At 44.1% G+C, this 22,094-nt stretch overlaps 1 protein-coding gene across 2 annotated transcripts in view; it reads left to right on the top strand.

The window, feature by feature from the left end:
• GSTCD (glutathione S-transferase C-terminal domain containing) overlaps positions 1-22,094 on the top strand; it is a 943,165-nt gene that overhangs the window by 666,702 nt on the left and 254,369 nt on the right. For both annotated transcript variants that reach the window (XM_078676616.1, XM_078676615.1), the window contains exon 7: positions 4,503-4,547. In XM_078676616.1, the coding sequence (XP_078532742.1) occupies positions 4,503-4,547 (45 nt within the window). The remainder of the gene's footprint in view (positions 1-4,502; positions 4,548-22,094) is intronic.

Here is a 22,094-nt window from a genome sequence, read left to right as displayed (position 1 = left end):
CTCACATGTTTCACCCGTGTGCCACTGCCCTACTTAACCCCATTCTCACCGACAACTCTGTTTATGACGCTTAGCGACACCCTCGCCCCGATGCGCGCGAGGGTACCTGCGTCGCTGGCTCCCGCGGATGCTGGTCTCGCTTGGACCTTTGGATTACTACTCCGGACTCCTTGGCTTGGCTCACCTCCGTGGATCACATGGGGCGCACTCTTTCTGATCATGCTCCTGTTCACTTAGGCCTCCGCCTTCCACTTTCTCCCTGCTGGGCTTTCTCTTGGCCACTCCCTCCTAATGCCCTCCGCGACTCTGTATTTTGCGATGAAATTCAGACTGCAATCACAAATTTCTTTGAACTAAACGAGAGTTCGGTTGATTCACCATCCACGCTATGAGAAAGTTTTAAAGTTGTGATTCGTGTTGAGTGTATCTCAAAGCAGTCCGGCGTCCTTCATTCCATACGCGGCTCTCTCGACAAATTAGAAAGGGAGATCAAGGATCTTGATTCTTCCCATGTTCGGGACCCCAACCCTGAGAAACTTGCTCAGATCCGGGGGAAGCTGACTGAGTTCACTGACGAGGCCGACAGAGAACTTGCCTTTATCGGCAGGGAGGCTCGGGCACGCCGCTTAGGCAAGGGCGACCGCCCTGGTAAAACCCTGGCCAACATTCTTCGCCAGCCGCGTGCGGCTTCTTACAATAACGCCCTTCGGGATGGCAGTCCTAATCGGACAACCTCGCCCGAGGAAATTAAAGCGTGCTTTATTTCATTCTATACACAACTTTACACGGACGACTCCGTCCCTTCGCACGAGGTCCTTAATAAATATTTTGACACCCTCCAACAGTTATGGCTGGGTAATCCCAACTGCGAGTTCCTTGATGAGACGTTCTCCAAAGAGGAGATACTAGCCGCAATATAGGGCATGCCCGGTGATAAGGCCCCTGGCCTCTAAGGCCTGCCGGCCTCCTTCTACAAGGCTTTTGTCCCTGTTTTGGTTCCTCACCTTGCCGCAATGTATAACGAATCCTTTGAAACTGGGCAATTCCCCCCATCGCTTCGCAAAGCCTTGCTTACTCTACTCTTAAAGCCAGATAAACCACCTAAATCGCGTGACTCTTATCGCCCCCTATCCCTCATAAGTACTGATAACAAAATTTTTGCCAAACTGCTTGCTAAGCGCCTGCTACCCCTCATGCCGCCTATTGCCTGCCCTGATCAGTCCAGCTTCATCCCTGGCCGTGCCACCTCCCACAATCTTCGCACCATTTTCTCTGTCCTCCATCAAATAAACCCGACGCTCCCGGCAGTGGCGGCCTTGCTGGACGCTACTAAAGCTTTTGACACCTTAGAGTGGCCCTTCCTCTTCTATCTTCTTCCACGCTTGGGCTTCAGTCCGATTTTTATATGTAAAGTGTTACTACTTTATACTCTCCCCACTGCTCGACTCCGGCTTAACGGCCAGATCTATGATCCCATCCCCATTGAGCATGGTAGACGGCAAGGCTGTCCGCTGTCCCCAATGCTTTTCGCCATCGCAATGGAGCCTCTTGCGGCTCGGTTGCATCAGCATCACACCCAGAGAGGCATCGGCTTTGCGGCTCATGCTTTACTTGTTTCAATGTACGTGGACGATATCACCCTTTACGTCCGCCACTCCCGGGAGAACCTCAGTCCTCTGGTCCGTGAGGTGATACACTTTGGTGGCTACTCCGGCATCCAGGTTAACTGGAGCAAGTCTGTGCTATTCCCTCTTTCCGATGCCACGATGCCATTTGATCCGGACTATCCCTTTGTGTGGGCGACTGAGCCCACTAGGTATCTAGAGATCTGGCTGAACAGGGACGTTGACGAGCTCTGGAAGGCCAATTTCGGATGCGCGGTGGACTGCCTGGAGTCCAAGATTCCTCTCTGGAGTCGTTTGCCACTCTCTCTAGCCGGTCGCATAGCCATTGCCAAGATGGTGGTGCTTCCAAAGTGCTTATATTTATTTGTTAATATTTTCATTCCCCTCACCGCTCATTTTTTCCATAGACTCGGCTCTTTGATGATTGCGCTGATCTGGGCCGGCCTGAAACCCAGGATTGCATATAATATTTTAACTCTCCCTATGTTGCGTGGTGGTCTTGGTCCCCCCGATCTTAAACTCTATGCCCTCAGTGCCCAGGCCAGCTTTCTCAATTTCTGGCTCCATCCTACTCCGTTTCAGCCACATGTCGCAGTCGAGGCTGACCTTGCTGCCCCTTGGCTGCTCTCTACCGCTTTATTTTCCCAGGCGCTGCCCCCGCACGCTGATATCGACACGGTTGAGACCCTACGCTGGGCTTGGGAGGGACTCTGGAAATTTTCTGGTCTTGACACGCTCTCTGCGGCTGCGATGCCCATTGCTCAACACCCAGCTTTTCCTCCTCTACACTCTTCGGGGATGGCAAAGCACGCCACTCGTCTTGGGCTCTCCACTTTGTCCGATCTCTATCCTGAGAACACATGATACACACTAGCTGTTGACTCTGGTCCTATGGACACTCTGCTTTAGTATCAGCTCCGAGCGGCCTGCAAGAAGCTCCATCCCTCTTTCCCCCAGCCTCCCCCCTCGATGGCTCTTCTCATTCTCCTTTATACCTCCCCTGTTCCACAGAAATTGGTGACCAAAATGAATTCTTCCACGCTGGCGGCTTCTTCCATCTCTACTGACAGGCGTGGCGTGGGAAACGGACCTAGGCATCGTCATCTCCCAGGCCGACTGGCTGTATTGCTGTACCCGGATTAAACGCCTCTCCCCTAACTTTCGTCTGCGCCTTATCCATTTTAAATATCCCCATAGGCTCTACCGGACCCCCACACAATTACACAAAATGGGACTCATTACTAGTGATAGATGCCTACGCTGGTCTGTGCCTGCAGCCGACTTCTCCCATCTTGCCTGGCTATGCCCAAAGGTCTCCGCTTACTGGCGCGAGGTATGCGCTGTTATTTCTGAAATCACTTCTTTTTCGCTTCAACCCAATCCTCTGCTTTGCCTCCTAACTTTGTTAAATTCTGCCTAGATGCCTCCTGCAGACTGATTGCTTTGATGCTCGTTCTTGCGCGGCGCAGGGGGTCCATGTGCTGGGGTCACCGTCCCGCACCCAGGGTGGCCCTTTGGTTGGAGGATGCTTCCCGTTGCCAGGCTCTCCTGTCTGAATTCTGGGACTTAATGCCTGTCAGATCGAGCCCACTTGATATCTGGGGTCCGCTTGTTTCCTGTCTCCTTAGTCATACTTCCCAGCACCCGACGACCTATCCCGTGCTCCCCGTCGGCGCCACGCCCGCGGCGGTTGCCGCCGGTGACAGTCAATGAGTCACCTCTTCTCTGCTCCCCCCTACCCCAAGCTCTTCTCCCTTCCATGTGAGGTGCCATTCCTGATTATTCCTTCGTTTTGCTGCTGGTGTCCTCCCGACCTATTTCATTGTCACTATTGGTGGGGTGATGCATGTAAGTGGTAGCTTTCGATCTTGTATACCGTATCGTAATGCATATTATTTTGTCATGGTGCAATTCTGTAATCTTGTTGTGTCTAAATCCACAATAAAGGTTTGTGAAAATCATAAAAAAGAATTTTCTGATTCCAAGTCTTTAGTATACAGCCAGTGGTTAACTAAAGGGGCAGTAAAGCACTTTCTTTCTGATCCGGGATTTTTTGCTGGGTTATACGTTGACGCATTTCTTGATTAGTTTTCCCAACATACAGTTTGTTGCATGTACAAATGATTCCATACACCACATTTTTTGTTTTGCAATTCTAAAAAGTGTTGTGTTTCCAGTGAATATTTTTGTGGGCAAAAACTGTCCCTTCAGTGGTTAGGTGACAGTTGATGCATGTACCACCTTTGTGATGACCCTGTATTCAGAAAAGTAGGAGGAGAGACGGCAAAAAGTTTCTGGGAAACCATACCAGGGATGTCCGGTCTAACAAAGACATGCTTATCTCTGGCTGCCTGCACAACCCATCAAGAAGCCACTTTAAGCCAGTAAGAATGTGCATACAACCCTCACGCACCATAACCCTCCATGCCACTTTTATTTCACAGACACCATCCCTTCACCAAACCCTACCCATTTAAAAAACACCACCTGCAGTATAATGCATTTTCAAAATAATTTATTTTTAAGAGACTGAAGTCAACATCATACTGGGTCTGCACTAAGGAAAAAAATTGCCTTCCTGCAATAATTGTTTTATAAAAATGAAGCATTGCGTTTGCCGTGTATTTGAGTACTTTGCATTTTATTTTCTGTGTAACCATTCTCCTGTGCTGTTTAATTTCTATACGTTCGTACGCAAACTTTTCAGTGTTCTACATTTCCGTACTTTAAATTGGGTGAACAGAATAAACCCCAAAGACCAAAAACATTGTCAATTATTACAAGACACTCCGAAATTGTTAAGTGTTTGGGACTGTCATTTCTTTTTGCTGAGGTCAATTATTTGGATCTAGCTTAATCTTGTTTTGTTTTTTGCAGGGCCACGTTGGGCTTGTCCTTGCTCACATGCTGCCATCTTGTCAGGTAAATCCTCAGTTCAAGCCAAGAATTTGTGGCAGCCATTTTTTCTTACCCCCACGCATTTGTGTTTTAAATGTCTTTGAATTTTTTTTTCTCGATTTTCTACTATTTACTATTCTATAATCTGAGGTTTCCACACCATGGCACATCTGAGTCACTAGGCCTGTATGACATTAATTCGACCTTTTGTTTTGCATTCGTCATGTTCAGTGACTACATTTATCTCAGAGTTCTAACCTTATGTTAGCACATGATTTTTTTAAATCTACTTTCCTAAACTGCTTTGTTCCACTTTCCGTGTTCTCCATTAGTGGCAGACGCTGAACCTTAGGCCTGGTATGGTGTAAACACATAGGTCCCAATTGCAATAAGCGAGCTCAGTTCCCCCCAAAAGGGGCTGTAGAGATATCCTCCCAGGGCAATCCGGCAGGCAGAGAGAGAGAGGGGACAGCGGGGGTATTACATCAGTGCTCCTGCTACAACATGTATTTATAGAACGTGAAGCAAGTCTAACTTGTTTATTAGTGGAGACATTTAACATAGCCACACCACTAGACGGCGCCAGAGACTAGAGCCGCTGTGTTTTGTCTTTCCCTGGAGTTTATGTTTTATCTTCGAAACAGGTTCTGGTGCTATTGGGACCACGTGGAATTTTTGGGCTGTGCATTACAAAAACTATGGCATGGCCCCATTCCGTCTTTGGAAAAAATTGGACATGAAGGTTAATAACAATTTTCCAAAGTAATTCGCTACAATGCCATGCATTCTAGAATTGCTGTGGAGGGGCACTCGAGTAATGTTTTAGCACTTCATACTATGCAAGGCTGAGCCCCATAACAGGCTTTTGGGGGGCTGGGCTCGGAGTAACAGATGTTTGAACGAAACTGGGCCAACAAGTACATTTTATGCAGCATTTAAAAACGTTTGCTAAAAAGCCTGTCTTTCTGTTCAAGCCTAGTTACATAATATGTCTAGCGTCTCCAAATAACTTTAATTTTCCCTTATTGTTCCTTCCAAGGTGATTGGTAGTCATATCACTGAAAGTCTGCTTGCAAGAGCCAGCCTTTAATACGGGTATTTACAAAGATGTGACAATTCCAGGCTTCCAAGTTCACAGCAGTCCCGCTGGTGACACATAACATAAGACACAGACTTGACAGTCTGGATCTCAGTTTCCAGAGATCATACAGGTTTATATAACAAACTAGCAGCCCGTCCCGACGTTGTTCGGGTATGAAATAGAATGTGTGTAATGTGTGTATTCAGATACGGTCATTCGCGTGTTCCCGCGCTTGAGGCCCAGCTGCAGCCCTGGTTGATGTTAGCAGACGCGTGTGTCCCCCGCTTGAGGCCCAGCTGCAGCCCTGGTTCATGTTAGCAGGCGCATGTAAATAGTGTAGTGATCCGCCGCCTGAGTCCGGCTACAGCCCTGGCTGATGTTAGCAGGCGCGTGTAATTTGGTTTAATGTGATAGTTCAGTAACAGCGCGCATGAGAGGCTGCAGTAATTGTCCCCGCAGACACGCTCAGTCGCGTGTGCCCCCGCTTGAGGGCCAGCGGCGACCGTCTAACAATTAGAATTGTGTGAGTCTTGAATAATTGTTTTCTGCTGTTTTTATTTTTTTATGACCCACACCGACGCTCTTCGGCCTGAGTGCTTTTTAGACGCACCCAGGCCAAGCCACACACTGCGTTCGGCCCTTTCAGACACACCCAGGCCAAGGCACACACTGCATTCGGCACCCCCAGTATGTGTGAGACAACGGGCAGTCCCCCAAGGGAGTCTTGCGAATGGTTACTTACCACGCTTCGAGGTGAACGCCTTTGTGACGCCCCCAGCACACGGCCACAGCAGACGATCTGACTAATGTACGACCCAGATGGCATGAAGTGCGGAACGTAGCTCACGCCCCCAGCGTGCCCCTTGATGCGGCGCAATTGCGTAATTGGCGCTTCACATGGCATGAAGGGCGGACACACGCCCACAGCGCGGACACATGCCCACAGCGTTTGTCATGGCCCGAGCATGTTACGCCCCCAGCTTGCCCCTTGATGTGGCGCAATTACGACTCACATGGCATGAAGGGCGGAACGTACCACACGCCTCCAGCGTTTGTCACGCCCCCCAGCACAGGCCCACAGCAGAACGCAGACAAGCCCACAAGGGACTACTTTGCTGTCACGGTTCTTTTACCTTTTACCCTGTATTGGGTGTTGTGATTGGTGCTGTGGTTACTGAGATTACCCGCCTCAAAGGTTTGGGCTCTCTCTTTATAATATATTAATATATATATATATATATATATATATATATATATATATATATATATATATATATATATATATATATATATATATATATATATATATATATATATATATATATATATATATATATATATATATATATATATATATATATATATATATATATATATATATATATATATATATATATATATATTACCTACTGGCGGTCGCCAGTAGGTATATATAGTTAGGATTTTTTCTCTATGGGTTTTTTGAAAATTCTATGTCTAATAACTTTGGCGTTTGTGGACGGAATTGGCTGAAACTTTCAGGAAAATGGAACATTTTGTTTCTGAGCAGCCCTTGAAAATTTGGGGGGGGGTTCGTCAAGGGGGGGCTGAGAAAAAAGGGGGGTCCCAAAACGTGTTTTTAACATTGAGTTTTCCATAGGGCGGTTGGCCTCACTTTTAGCCCGAACGGGTGAATGGATTTGCACGAAACTTGGCAAAATTGTAGGGACTGGTAGCCCGATGTGCCTTTTGTAGGTCTCAATATATGTGCTACAGTGGATTTTGAGAAATTAACGTTTAAAAAAAGATATATATCTGTAACAGCGGACCGGGCAGCGCTCCAGGACGCGTACTTTTCGCGCAACGGAGCTTTGTGAAGCGAAGCTGATTGGTTCTCCGGCGTCTGTCAACATTCCAAACAGTCCGTAGCGGCCGCCATCTTGTCTCTCGGTAGGATCGAGAGACAAGAGGAGGCCAAAGCGAAGGGGCAAATGACCATAAGGGGGAATAGTAGATCCTCGCTGACCCCCTACGTTTGATGTGGAGGTTTTAAAAGGGCTCCGCGGGGCAAAAAAAAAAAATAATAATAATAATCGAACGGCTGAATGGATTTGCACGAAACTTGGCAAAATATTAGGGACTGGTAGCCCGATGTGCCTTTGCTAGGTCTCAATATATGTGCTCCAGTGGATTTTGAGAAATTAACGTTCAAAAAAAGATATATATCTGTAACAGCGCTCCGCTTCGCGTACTTTTCGCGTTACGGAGCTTTGCGAAGCTGATTGGTTCTCCGGCGTCTGTCAACATTCCAAACAGTCCGTAGCGGCCGCCATCTTGTCTCTCGGTAGGATTGAGAGACAAGAGGAGGTCAAAGCGAAGGGGGAAATGACCATAAGGGGGCATAGTAGATCCTTCCTGACCTCTTAGGTTTGATGTACCATTTTGTCAAGTTTGGTGTAATTCCGTTCAGCCATTCAGGCTGTAGACGTATGTAAATGTCCTATGGAAAATTGCATGGGGAAAACACATTTGAAAGTGTTGAAATTTAGAACCAATTAAAATGTTACTTTGGTTTTGTATTTGTGTGTGATGAAAGTTAATTGGTTATGTATATATGTCAAATGAGAGGAAACCACAGCCATTTTGTGATACTACTGTCTGAGGTACATTTGTGAGGAATTTTTGGTGGTGAATTTCTGGTGTTTGATTTACACAGTACTAACACTTCTGCTACTTTTAAAAAGGTGAGTTGTTAATTTGTAAGGGGAACTATGTTGTACACTTGAAGATAATTTGAAAAATGTTTTCTGTTATTTATTTGCAGTCCTTCTGTTATACTAAATACTTGATAAAGTTAGTTTTATATTATGTATTACTAAAAACGATAAATGAAAGTGATTATTTTTTTCTGCAATTTACAGCAAGCAATTTCAAAATAAAATGGCTCACAATGAAGAGACCGTGGCAATTTCTTTTGAATTGTCCACTACATTGATTGAAATTGAGAGCACCAATAATGAAATATTGTCACAAGGAGGACATGACTTGTATGATTCCATTAGATTGATTGAAATGGACAGCACCAAGAATGAAATATTGTCACAAGGAGATAACTTGAATGATTCCACTACATTGATTGAAATTGAGAGCACCAATAATGAAATATTGTCACAAGGAGGAGATGACTTGTATGATTCCATTAGATTGATTGAAATGGACAGCACCAATAATGAAATATTGTCACAAGGAGGAGATGACTTGAATGATTCCACTACATTGATTGAAATTGAGAGCACCAATAATGAAATATTGTCACGAGGAGATGACTTGAATGATTCCACTACATTGATTGAAATTGACAGCACCAATAATGAAATATTGTCACAAGGAGGAGATGACTTGAATGATTTTTTTGATCAATCTCTTGATGGCGAATTTATCGAGTGTTTGGAGACCATAGAGTTACAAGAATCATCATTGGAGACTTTTAATGAGGACATTGCTGATGAGGACATGTTACTAGTTCTTTCAAATTTAGAAAATTCTGAAGAATAAATTTATATTTAGAAATCAAAAATTGTTTGAGACATTATTCATTTTTATTTTTAATTTATGAGGTTGTAGCGAAGTGATTGTAGTATAAAATGAGACTTATAGTATAGAGTGCAACATTTTTATGTTACATGGTAAGTTTACTCATATTTACTTCCCTTCTGCCACTATATTATCTCCAATGTGTATTTGACATCTCTTCTTCATCTCCGGCCTCCTTTCTCTCACTGTGTGTCTCCGATGCATCTTATCGCTGCTATTTTGTGTAATTACAGAAGAGAGTAAAATAAAATAGTTCGGAACGTGAAAAGGGGGCAAAGTAGAGTACTCCTCACCCCCTAGGCCTTTTTAGGCGGTCCCAAAAGGATCAGTTTCTGCTTTCCTGAGAGATTATGGTATGAGTTCCATATACCACAATAACTTGCATTACAACATGCAAGATATCTATCTCCTATTACCAACTTTTGGAGATATTCGCGCTAAGCGCGAATATCTCCAAAAAGTAACACCTGCCCTGAGCAGTTCTTAGCCATGTTATCCAATGGGAGGTGGATAACATGGCTAAGAGCATTAGCTCGGTAATGCATGAATATCGCTGAGTTTTTAGCGATATTCATGCATTGCGGCCGTTTATTATCGCATTTGCGATAAACCTTGATAATAGCAAGGTTTATCTTCGATAATTTCTGACGATGCTTAGTGGTAAAAAATTGGTTGGTAAGCATCGTTAGCGATAAATATCGCTTAACTTTGGTAATATGCCCCAACGTCTGTTAACGTTCGATTCGAAGGAAATGAGGAAGTGTTGAAAAACATTGTCTGCGCCATCTTGCCTTTTTTGAAATGCCACACTTTTGTCGTGCACGGCAGCCATTTTAGATGTCTTGACCAGACCCACTCTCTGCACGCTGTCGATTCGTAGCATGGCTCCTCACCCACGCAAGCATCTTCCCTAGGCACTGGTCACCACCGCTCTCTGTCTTATGCATGGGCAATAAACCTCCCCCCATCTGCGCTGCTCTTCCCTGAGAATCACACTCTGTGCCCGCCCGACACCTCCCTTTCGCCCTATTCACTACCGCACCCTCTGACACTCCTCTTTCTCTGTGTCCGATTGTCCAGGCTATCAGCTAGCCCTGCAGATGTAGTTTATGGCCCCAGCTGTAAAGAATCACCCCTCTTCAAAGGAGTTATAGTAGATCAAGGCCCACACCCGATGAGATCCGTCACACCACACGTGTTCCTACTATCTGAAAACCATCCTGTATTGTGATTGGGGAGGGGACCGAGCCTGAAGCGGAAGATTCCAGGAATGACTCTTTGTACATCAAAGTTTTTACAATTATGTGTCACATTAAAAATATATAGCACTCCAACAAAGTAGTAGGAATATAAAACTTTAATAACATATAAATATATACAAGAAAACAAAAACAGTAAAAACATTTAAACAACGAAGAGACCGTGGCAATTTCTTTTGAATTATCCAATAGATTTATTGAAATTGACAGCACCAATAATGAAATATTCTTGTCAGTAGCGGTCTGTTGTGCGAATAGTTCCAAGGCAGCAGAACGCGCTGAAATCTAGATGGCACGAAAGTGATGTCTAGTAAGTTGCCGCCCAGCAAAAAACGGCGTGGGGCGCCGCGGGGGTGAGTGAGTCCAGTAGGCACCACAGCTATTCTTACCGGCATTGCAGAATTACTGCTGGGGACAATGCCTGTGCTGTAGCAGGGTCACAGCAGAAACAAAAAGGATTCTGTTGAAGATGTTGTTGGTTTTCAATTTGAAAACAGTTCTGGTGTCAACTGCTATGCTAATGTAGTGGTTAATGTTTTGTTTTCTCTAGAAAATGTAAAAGAGGGGGAGGCAGTCCAAAGTTCCGTTAAAAGGGCAAAGGAAAGGATCGGTGGTTTGAACTATCAGTCAAAAAGGGGAGGGGGTGCAATAATTTTTCCTACCGGGTCACACTGTGCTTTCACCGGAAGTGAGGTCTGCAGGATTCTAGTAATTCAAAGTGAGGCTGGCGCCAGCATGGGAGCGCCGACGTCCCGCGGATACAGTTTCGTCACTCCACGGGCGATCATGGCAGTCATTCCCCATCGGGGGTCGGAGACTCCCGCGGCTCCTCTAGAATCTTCAAGGTCGTGGAGGACTACGGTGGTGGAGTCAACCAGTGACCGGGCCATTTCTTTATGCTGGGCCCGCTCTTGCCAGGTCGACCGCCATTTTGAGAGTTCGGCAGCTACCGGCGATCGCGGGGTCACATGAGCGGACGGGCTCCACCCTGCCGGGCGAGACGTTGCAGCATGGCCACAGTGGAAGAACCCTTTTCCGGGCGCCTGGAGCGCTGAGGGTGCAGCTGGGAAGCCTCCACCTGGGGAGGCGGGAGAGGCCTGTTCGCACCGTCTCTCCCTCCCAGTGCACCCCACGGCGTCTCGCTTGAGATTTGTTATGGCCGGACCAGGCGATGAGGACGAGGGGGGGGGGGGGTCGGAGGCATGTGCAAGACATCCCCCCCCAGTGTTGTCGCAGCCATTATAAAAGAAAGAAGTGTCCCGTCCGTCTTCGGGCCGGGCTTCCGGTGGATGTCGGCCGGACGCCCCTGGCTCTGGCCCCATGAACGGGTTTCTTGGTTTATCGGCTGCAGCCGGATGCCGTCGGCCTCGGCCCCCCGACCGTTGGTGGCCGGACCGGAAGAGCATGTGGCGGGACTACCTGCAACTCTCAAGGGCCACCGCGGCCGGACTGGGAGAGAGAGGGGAGGGTCGAGGAGACATTCCCCCCCCCTGCAACTGTTCAGCGTTGTAAAGGCAATCCCCTGGCCGGGTCCCGCTGGCCTCGGCCTCTCCTCCGGCTACACCCTACGTTAGGATCTCCTGGCCGAGGCGTGGCAGCAGGACCTGCCTTATATGGGCTGCTCCCGGCTGGGCGTAGCCGGAACCCTGCCCCACCTTGGAAGTTTCCAGAGTGGGGGCGGATGTTCTACTGACTTGCATTTTCCCTAGTCTATCGATTTTTTTGGCGTGGCAGGCGGTGGGACAGCGAGGGGTGATTTGGTTTCTCTTACTGTTTTTCTGGTCTCTCACCACTGGCATATTTTAACGTTTTCTTGTTTCTAGGACATTAATAGGTTTTATCATTACGTTATGTTATCGTTTCTTTGTTCGTTGTTTAATAAAAGTTCATGTTCATCAGTGGCCTACTGATTTTCGTTTTCCTATTTTTTTCTTTCCAGGTTGTTTCATGGTAAAGTTTCTGTTAACAGGATACAGTGATCACTTCGTTATTATTGCATATGTCCTTTTCACTAGGGGTGCTCTCTGGTCGGGCCAGATGACGTATCTCTAGTAAATGGTCCGGGTGAAAAAGGTGCATCAATCAGTGGGGAGTAGATAGGCATGACAGATTACAACGGGGGAGAAAGGTCCGCATTACGTACCCTTTCACTACTTGCAAAGATTTTCCTACGTTTATTTGCAAACAGGGAATACCTCCAAAAAGAACTAATTCCCAAACAGTCAATGTTCGGACAATCAATCAATCAATGAGGAATGAAATAGGTACGACGTGTTAAAGGCTTGCGTTACCTACCCTTCACTATCTGCAAAGGGAGAGAGAATATTCCTATTCTTCCTCGTTTGCAGGTAGAGAAGATCCTTAAGAGAATTAACTTCGAACAATTCAATGCTCGATTGAAACAATCAACAAGGGGTACTGTGAACACAAATGAACGCCGCTTATGTACATACGCATTGCTATTTTCAACAGGTTGTTCCTAATGTTTCTATTTTAGCGAGGTCAAAAAGAGATCCCATTAGTGGCCTACTGATTTTGCTCGATTCCTTTTGTTTTTTTACACGATTTTTCGCTATCTGCAAAGACTAAACAGAGTATTGCGACTCTGTGCTTGTTTGTAAATAGAGAATGAACCAAAGAGAACAATCAATCAAATGGAGAGAGAAGCAGGCACGACGGATTACAAAGGGGGCAAAGGGCTGCGTTAACTACCCTTCACTATCTGCAAAGAGAGAGTACTCCTAATAGAAATGAGGGGTGGGGGGCAGCATTCAAAGCAGATCAGTGTGCATAAACACGAAAATGTTTTTACTTACCACGTACTTGACATTCGACAGCTTATGATATTTGCTATTAAAAAACCATTGAAATTCACTGAAAAAACCATAGGTTATAGACCATATATAGTTAGGAATTAGCATTTACAAAACCTTGAAAATTCACTGAAAAAACCATAGGTTATACACCATATATAGTTAGGAATTCGCATTTAAAAAACCTTATTTTACTCACACAAAACCATTGAAATTCCATATATAGTTAGTTGCACTAACTATATATCGCGCACCCGCAATCCACTGCTGATCATGTCACATATTACATCATTCATGACATGGTCAGTGACATCACTGATGACATCACTGATGACATCTCAAATGACATCACTGATGAGATCACTGATGACATCATCCAGTGACTGTGTGTTTCTGTAAAGTTTAAATATGTTTTACATATTGAAGAATGAGTAGATGTATAAGTGTCTGGACGAAGGATTTAGTAGGTGCATGACTGAATGTATGAGTGAGTGATTAAATGTGTCTCACTGAGTGCATGGGTTAGTGACTAAACTGTCTTAATTTGTGCATCATTATGTCTGTTGTTCTGTAAACTGCTGCATGTGTTGATCAGTAGCTATATGATTAACTATATGGGTTATTGATTGATTGTCCAAGTATTTGTATAGGAGACTGAGTGTGTGTGTGGCTGGCTGGGAGGTGTGTGACTCTGTGCAGATCAATGTGTACTTGTATCAATGATTGTATAAGAAAGTAAGTATGTGTTAGTATATGTTTGAAAATGTAAGGTGCTCTATGTTTAACTGTATAGACAAGAAAATGGAAGTGTGATTGATTCTTTACAGGACTGACTAGGTGTGTGAGTAACTCCATGGATGAGTGGCAGAGTGTAAGTGTCTGTATAGGTGTATGAGTGCATATGATAGTGTTGTAAAGATGAGTGATTGTATGTATGAATGATTGTATGGGTGAATGAGTGAATGTGTGTGTAGACGTAGGAATCAGTGAGTACGTATGTAGTAACTAGTATTGGTGTGTCAATGGTTTCAAAAATTATACTCTGTATTTAACACTGGGTGAAACAGAGGTTATATTAAAACGTGAGGAGATGCATTGTATTGTCACATGAATGATATCATCAGTGATGTGGTCATTGATGTCAAATGAGATGTCATCAGTGATGTCATCAGTGATGTCACTGACCATGTCATGAATGATGTAATATGTGACATGATCAGCAGTGGATTGCGGGTGCGCGATATATAGTTAGTGCAACTAACTATATATGGAATTTCAATGGTTTTGTGTGAGTAAAATAAGGTTTTTTAAATGCGAATTCCTAACTATATATGGTGTATAACCTATGGTTTTTTCAGTGAATATATATATATATATATATATATATATATATATATATATATATATATATATATATATATATATATATATATATATATATATATATATATATATATATATATATATATATATATATATATATATATATATATATATATATATATATATATATATATATATATATATATATATATATATACATATATATATATATACATACCAAGTCTTCAACAAGCTCCTGCAAATAGAAGACACGGACCCCAGGCTGCAGTAAGGTAGATTTTATTCTCCTCTCAGGCGACGCGTTTCGAGCAACACGTGCTCTTGATCACACACCATACACCTGGTCAGCACACATTTAAATACATTTTTTTCTTTGCAGTGCTCCACCTCCAAAGTGAGTCACATGGTGCATGAACATAAATAAAATACTTCACCGCACCCACCATCCTTCAACTTAAAGACAGGGGAAAGGAAAATATCCATCCATCCCTCGGTTCCTTTTTGCCAGAATTTGCAGCGCTCTCTCGCCGGTTCGTAAATCCCAGCGGCAGAACCACACAGCATTTAAATCCACACCCAATTCCCCCAGCTGGGAGAAAAACGGGACGAACTCGTGTTTGTCTTCACTTATGCGCTTTTTTATTTAATCCTCACAGCATGGAGTTTCTGAAGCAGGCAGGCACAAATCTACGCGTTTCGGGATAGCATATCCCTTGATCACGATCAATTTGACTCCAGGCTCTCAGTCTCAATATAGTGAGTCACAATATTACATCATTTCCTGTTTGATGTTATTTTGGCCCTCGGCCTTCTGGATAATGTAGTTTTTTCAATTTTTTAAATACATTTTTTTATCCGTCTGCATAGCCTATGTCCTTCTGCTGCAACTGCCCTTTCCAACGCTGTATTGGGTGTTGTGATTGGTACTGTGGTTACTGAGATTACCCGCCTCAAAGGTTTGGGCTCTCTCTTTATAATATTAGTATGGATATGTATAAAAAGGTTTCTCTATTTTTATAGCCTGTGAATTTAGACAGCATCAATATCTAGTGAAATTATATCCCTAAAAAGCAATAATGATATATATTATGAAATGCTTATGAAATACTTGCCTGTAGGTATTGAAATATGAAATCACAGCAAGAGTGAAGTGACCTTTGGTAGCCTGGAATGATGTCACAATATCAGCATTAACTGCCCCCAAATCAGCATGATTTGTGACTCAAATGTCTAAATATAGCAGAAATGCATGCATTTGCCACCAAGATACCAGTCTGGCAGTTTCAGTGAGCATGCTCTTTACTGCCCCAATCATATGGTTGCGATAATAAATTCATTTTGCCCCGAAACACCTACTTTAATTTTGATTAAATAAAATATTTTGCCTCTAAACGCCAATTTTCTATTTTCTGAAAGTGTACTAATATTGCTCATTGCAAAATAATATCATTCTTTTTTTTAAAGAAGCGTTATTTGCTGTCATGTGTGCAGGTACCCCTGTAATTTGCCAGTCTTTTCCATCATGTGCCAAAGTAAAACCATCCCATGACAGTCACTGACATTATTGTCCCAGCAGGCACCACACCATATACATGTGTTCCCATCCATTGCCTACGGACTCCATAAGTTGCTAGTCCATGCCTTCATATTCCCAACCAGCAACCATTTGGCATTCTTTGCCATAACATGAACACGCCTTCCTGTTCGATGCGCCACTATTTCCCATCATGCCTGAAGAGGTGTGGCGCCGCGGCTAGGGCGACTGACTCTGGAATCTGGGGATCACGGTTCGATCCCCGGCTCCGGCGGCAGGTTAGCCCAGCACCATGTGACTCTGGGCAATAGCTCGCTTAATCTTCCCGACGGCCCCCCAGCGCCTAGAGACCCTTACGGGTGATTGTGCGCTTTACAAATGTGGATTATTATTATTATTATTATTATTATTATTAAGGCGCACCGATCATATACCAGTCTTTACCACCATGTGCTGCACCCTCCACCATATTCCTCTCCTTATTGTCAAGCAACACATATTTGCCCAGAGCACCTCATCATTTGCCAGTCAGTTATTGCCATCACATACAGAACTCCTTGTCACCTGCAAGTTGTGATACAGTAAGGCAGTTACACAAGTGTACAAACTCATTAACTCACCTTATCTATGCAAGTGCACAAACAAAATAACTGCTTTCCTTTCTTCCCCCTTCCTAGCTTACACGAATCAGGATTTCTCTTCCCTCACTTTTCCTATCTGGGTTAATGCAGTCTAGGCACTATACCAGTGCTGCAGATATAAGTAGCAGTGATACCCTAGGACCGACAGAACTCTGCTAAACCTTCAGTGGTAACATGTGTGTATAGTGATACCAGGTTGCCAGTCTCCACACTGTATATTCTGAGACCCTGTGCCTTCCCTTTGCCTAACTTCTTTCTACTATTTGTTCATAATGTGCCTGATGGTCAAAGACATCATGGCTGAACATATGGTACAGAGTGCTGGACAACAAACACTTGGACACACGATTTTCTTGGGTGCAAAAATCCCTTTGTTTATTAAAGACTCCAGCTAGGCAACTGTGCTGGCCCCTGATGCTGCTGGGCACAAACACACTTTACAGTTTGATTACTTCTCTCTTGCGTGAAACCGTGCACAGGTGCCGCTGGCTACTTTACCACCCATATCTTACATTCTGATAACTTGATTTGAGTCTGTGAAATAACATTTCGCTACTTCAGCTATTAACTTCTTTCATCAGACGTCAGTGATTACATCCACTTCATCGTGAACAACATCTTGACTTCCTGTATGAGAGTGATGGCTCTATATGCGAATGTATACACAGGTGTCTTCTTCGTTCCCCGCCCCTATTTCTTTCACCCTCATCCTGCCCCATACTTTCACTCACACCTGGCCTTTTTCTGACAACCCTTCAAACAATTAAGGGAATGACTTGGTTAACTCAGTGCTGCCTAATGGCTGGAATCCTGACTGTTCACCAGCAGTTAGATTTATCTCAGGATCGCCTTCTAGAGATACAAATTTGTTTTTCGTTTAATATCTCAAAACCTATTGAATGTGTGGTAAATGCATGTGTTGTAACAACTGATATTCCTCCAGCGCTGATCTATGGAAAAGAAGGGCTGCACGAATGCTGCATCCACTAGCAGCCCCCCCAGCCATTTGCACTGCTGGCAACCCCCTGCCTGCCATGCATAGTTTTGTAGTGACGCATTTGAATAGAGGCATGCCTGAGCTGCCTGCACTTCCTCCCGCATAATTGGTATGACTCACCCCCAGCTCCCGCATTAGGAAGCCTCTGCTGGTGTTTTTTTTGCGGGAAATCTGAAATAGGGACTTTTTTTTTCTAAAGTCCAGGATTGTGTAGGGATTGCTGCAAGCACCTGGCAGAAACAGGTCATTCTGTTCTCCGCCAGATTGACCCTGAGAAAATAAAACTGGTGAGTATGAAAATCAAGGGCCATCAGTCTTCTTCCAAGGTTGTTAATGGTGATGCCTACACCCTTGTAAGGGTGATTATACATCACAAGTAATTACAGCCTTGGAACACTATCTCGCCCATCGCTCTACTCTCCGTAGTCCTAGCCGAAGCAGTCCCTGCTTTGGCATCGCTTGACAGATGCCCAGAGTATTATACACTTTTTGTTGTTATACAGGACAGAGCAGTCATCTTTCTCTGGAGATTCTGGGTTCTAATATGGGTGATGTTCCTGGAAGTACTCTGGAGACCGATTTATGCACACCGTCTAAAGTAGCAGATGTGGACACTGAAGGGCAATTGTTGCCAAGACGCTTGAGGCGCAAAGTACCCCATTCTCAATATTTTAATGGCTGGAAAGGTAATATTTAAATAATAATAAAAAGTAAGCTTTGAATTTAAAAAAGGGCAGGAAGTCAAAGACTTTCATAGACTCCTATGTCTTTGACTTCCGGCTGGCTCGTTTTTTGCAGCCTTAAGAAAATTAAGTGTCCATAAGGGACTTGCCTCTACATACAATGTCTCTATGTGCTAAATACTTTGTTGTCTGCAAGACGTCAACAAAAAAAAGTAACTCGAAAACAAGTGCGTTGGAAGGCAGCTTCATATTTTCTAATGTGTGACTGTGACAAAAATAGTAGATTCTGTGTCTCTGGTGTTAGAGCTGAATGGGTCTAACCTCCCAGCGAGAAAAAGGTGCAGAAAAAAAGATTGTCACCTAAGGATCTTGGAGAACTGACTGCTCAGAGTGGATACGTTTATTTTGACGATGATGTTGTGGATATTTTTTGTTGATAATGCACAAACATTTAAATCGTACCTTGTCTTCAACATTGAACCCTGGCATTGGATCTGGAGTCTAGTCTGTTCTGCTTCATGATCAGTTTGTCTGTCTGCATTCCAAGTCACCTAAGCTCTTTGTATCTGGTGATTTCCAAGTAAAGGCTTGTAAAGCAGTTTAAGCCACAGTTGCCCATTGATCCCATCAACACTTACCCATGTTTAGGTGGCATCTAGAAAATTTGTGTTGCATAGGTAGAACAGATATTTAAAAATGTTTATGATCCCTTAGGATAGCTATGTCTTCATCGTTGGATTTTCATACAAAAGACCTCTAAATATGGGCATCACTCAGGCCATCTTTAATGCAGAAAAGCTACATAGAGAAAACACAATGCTGGACCTGGCACACACCCCGAGGAGCAGACCTCTGTAGCGGTATCTTTTCTATGGACATTTTCTCTGTTCCTTATTAAAGACTGACATAAACAGGTGCAAAGTAGAGCAGGTAACACCCACCCATCAACAGGGCTGAACTGGGAACAGCAACTAGCCCTGGCAGGTTTCTGCCCAACCGCCCCTGGAGGCGGAGGGGCGGGGGAGGTAGCCACGAAGCACTTTTCCTGCTTTTCTTACAGGGGTCCGATATTGCAGCACAGAACCGGCCCTTGCAAGAAAAGCGGCCTCCTCTGCCACAAAACCAGCCCCCACTCCTCTGGCCCACCGGGGAAATGCCCGGTGCCCGCTACGGCCAGTCCGGCCCTGTCCATCGAAGAGTAAAATCTAACCATGGTTTCAGGACATTCATAAAGAACATGTGTGAGGTGAATTTATGAAAAGATTTTTACTGGAGATTATTTGTCGGTCACTCTGAACTCCTGATTGGCGTTCACTATTTTGTTTGTTGAGGGCTCGATCCTGATATTTACACTTCGAGAATCACTGTTTCCTTGACACTTTGGAGCATTTCCTTAATGAAACAACCTATGCGCTGAACATCCCTATTAGACAGAAAGGGATCTTCTGAATTGCTGTCAGTGCCATTACAAGAGAAAAGGTCCTGCAAGCATATGTTTACATCTGGTGATACTGTTTGACCATCTCACCAGAAATTAAGCAGTAACCCCTCAAATGTTTTCACAGTACAGAACCTGGCAGCACTACTGTTCCTCTGCTTACAGGCCGAATAATCAGTATTCTATTTTTTGGTTCTGTCTAGGAGAAATATTCCAAACAAATATACACTTAGGCAATGAGAACACAAATACTTAACTTATGACTGATTGTGACCACTCTGGGCTTGAATAAAAAATGTCCCATGGAATATTCGGAAACTAGTAGATTTATGCCTAAATTTTAAATACATTTCCATCTTTTTTAGAATGCAGAAAAAAATCTAAAAGTGAGTACTCCTAGATATCTATGCAAGCCATGGATCTCCATCAATTTGTAAATAAGGAACCATTTTTGCATATGGGTGTACAATTATGAATGTAGAATAGTGCAATTATTCTTGTAGATTTTTTGTTTCTCACCTGAGTTGGGAGGGGTGATTCTCATGGAGAAGCCCCATTCCCTATGTTCTCTTTGAATGTGGGGTGTTCCTGCCTCATTCCCACCTAACCTAAGAACATTGTTAAGCACAAAGTTATGAGGTTTGTGGGTGTTCCTCAACTTTCCCAGGTCGAGCCGCCAGTAATGCCTACAGTCCATGTGAGCACATTTGCTCACATGTAAATCGCACTATCTAGACAGAACTTCCGTGTGAAAGATCTAATTAGGAGGACGAAACTCCACAGTTCGCACCATGTAAATATATTGTTTTACGCATCTGAGGTTTGTGATTCGGACTCACTGTGATGTTCTGTGACCCCACTCAGAAAACAAGACTTGTCTTCTGTTTCTAATCAAGAGGCTGGCTGGATCATCGTGCAGGACTCGTAGCCATCGATCAAGCAATTTTTAAGGCACAGCTCCGCCGCAGGCCAGGTCAAAGCTCAGCCAAGAGGTGGTGAAGAGAAGATTATTGCCAGAGTGGCTACCTCTAAATCATAATCCCAGGCGGAAACTCTGGATCATTCCTTTGATGCAAACAATTTATGTTCTGAAAATTCAGGTCAAGCCCTTAAATGGATTTGAGGCTTCGAAAGACAGCACTGATCAATGGCTTCTATTGTCTAGGAAGTCCATTTCAACAAAGAGCCATTTTGTACTCACAGCAACAGGCGTAGCGGTGTTTCTAAAAGGGCCCTCTTTTCAGGGAATTTGATGGCGGCTACCACCCATGAGCACTGCTGCAGAGGCACAGGATTCCCCTTCAGATACCCAAAATAAATCAAAACAGTGAGGCTGCCCAAGGAAACACTAAAATACAAACTCTGAGCTCCAGAAATATTCTTTGAGCCCTGGTCGTGCAGTAAGTTTTGGGGGCATGTACTGGGGACCAAACCAGTAGCTCGCTACCGGATTGAATAAAACTGCGAAGAATAATAATTAAGACAGCTTTAAAATTAAGGAGAGAGTAATTTATTAAGTTGTGTCTAAACCAGCTCTCCCCTCGCCCAAACTCTCAAAATAAGTTTAATTGAACCGATCAAAGCCGGGCAGCATGCATTATCCTTTTTAAATTGAAAGGTATGTAAAAGTCTATTTTATGTTGTGTTTTGGAAATAGTTTGCTATCAATGAACAAAGTCTACCCAAAGGGAAGATTTATCTTAATGAAAGAAACAGTAGAAGGTTTGAGAAGATATGATGGCAGTTTCTGGACAATTGATTTAGGTATTAGAATGTCTTCACCAATATAACACAATATGCAAACTGCTGTGTCTATAGGCGTTGATAACGGGTGTTATTGTTATCCACTGAGGGGTGCTCATTTTATCGACCGGAAAAGCTGAGAACTTTTGAACCTGACGTCACTTCTATATCCCTGCAGAGGATTCATTAATCCACGGCTCTACCCGCTGTCGGTCCTAGGACTTTTGGAGCCCTGGGCAGAAATTAAATGTGAGCCCCCCCCTAATTTGCATACAGCGTGCAATCACAGAAAATGACATCATAGGAAGTACAGTGGTAGCTGCCTCAGAACGGGGGTGGTGGGGTGAAAAAATAAGAAAAATAAACTTACCTTCCCCGCTGCAAGTCGATCCTCCATCCTCTTCTCTCAGCACCGGAAGCATTCAGGCTCCCGGACTCTCCCAGCCAATCACAACTCTGCATGAG

This window comes from Lissotriton helveticus, chromosome 2_1, assembly GCF_964261635.1.
Source record: "Lissotriton helveticus chromosome 2_1, aLisHel1.1, whole genome shotgun sequence".
In the NCBI taxonomy this organism is placed as follows: Eukaryota; Metazoa; Chordata; class Amphibia; order Caudata; family Salamandridae; genus Lissotriton; species Lissotriton helveticus.
The sequence above is the reverse complement of the archived record's forward strand: the minus strand, read 5'-3'. Positions and strand labels throughout refer to the sequence as shown.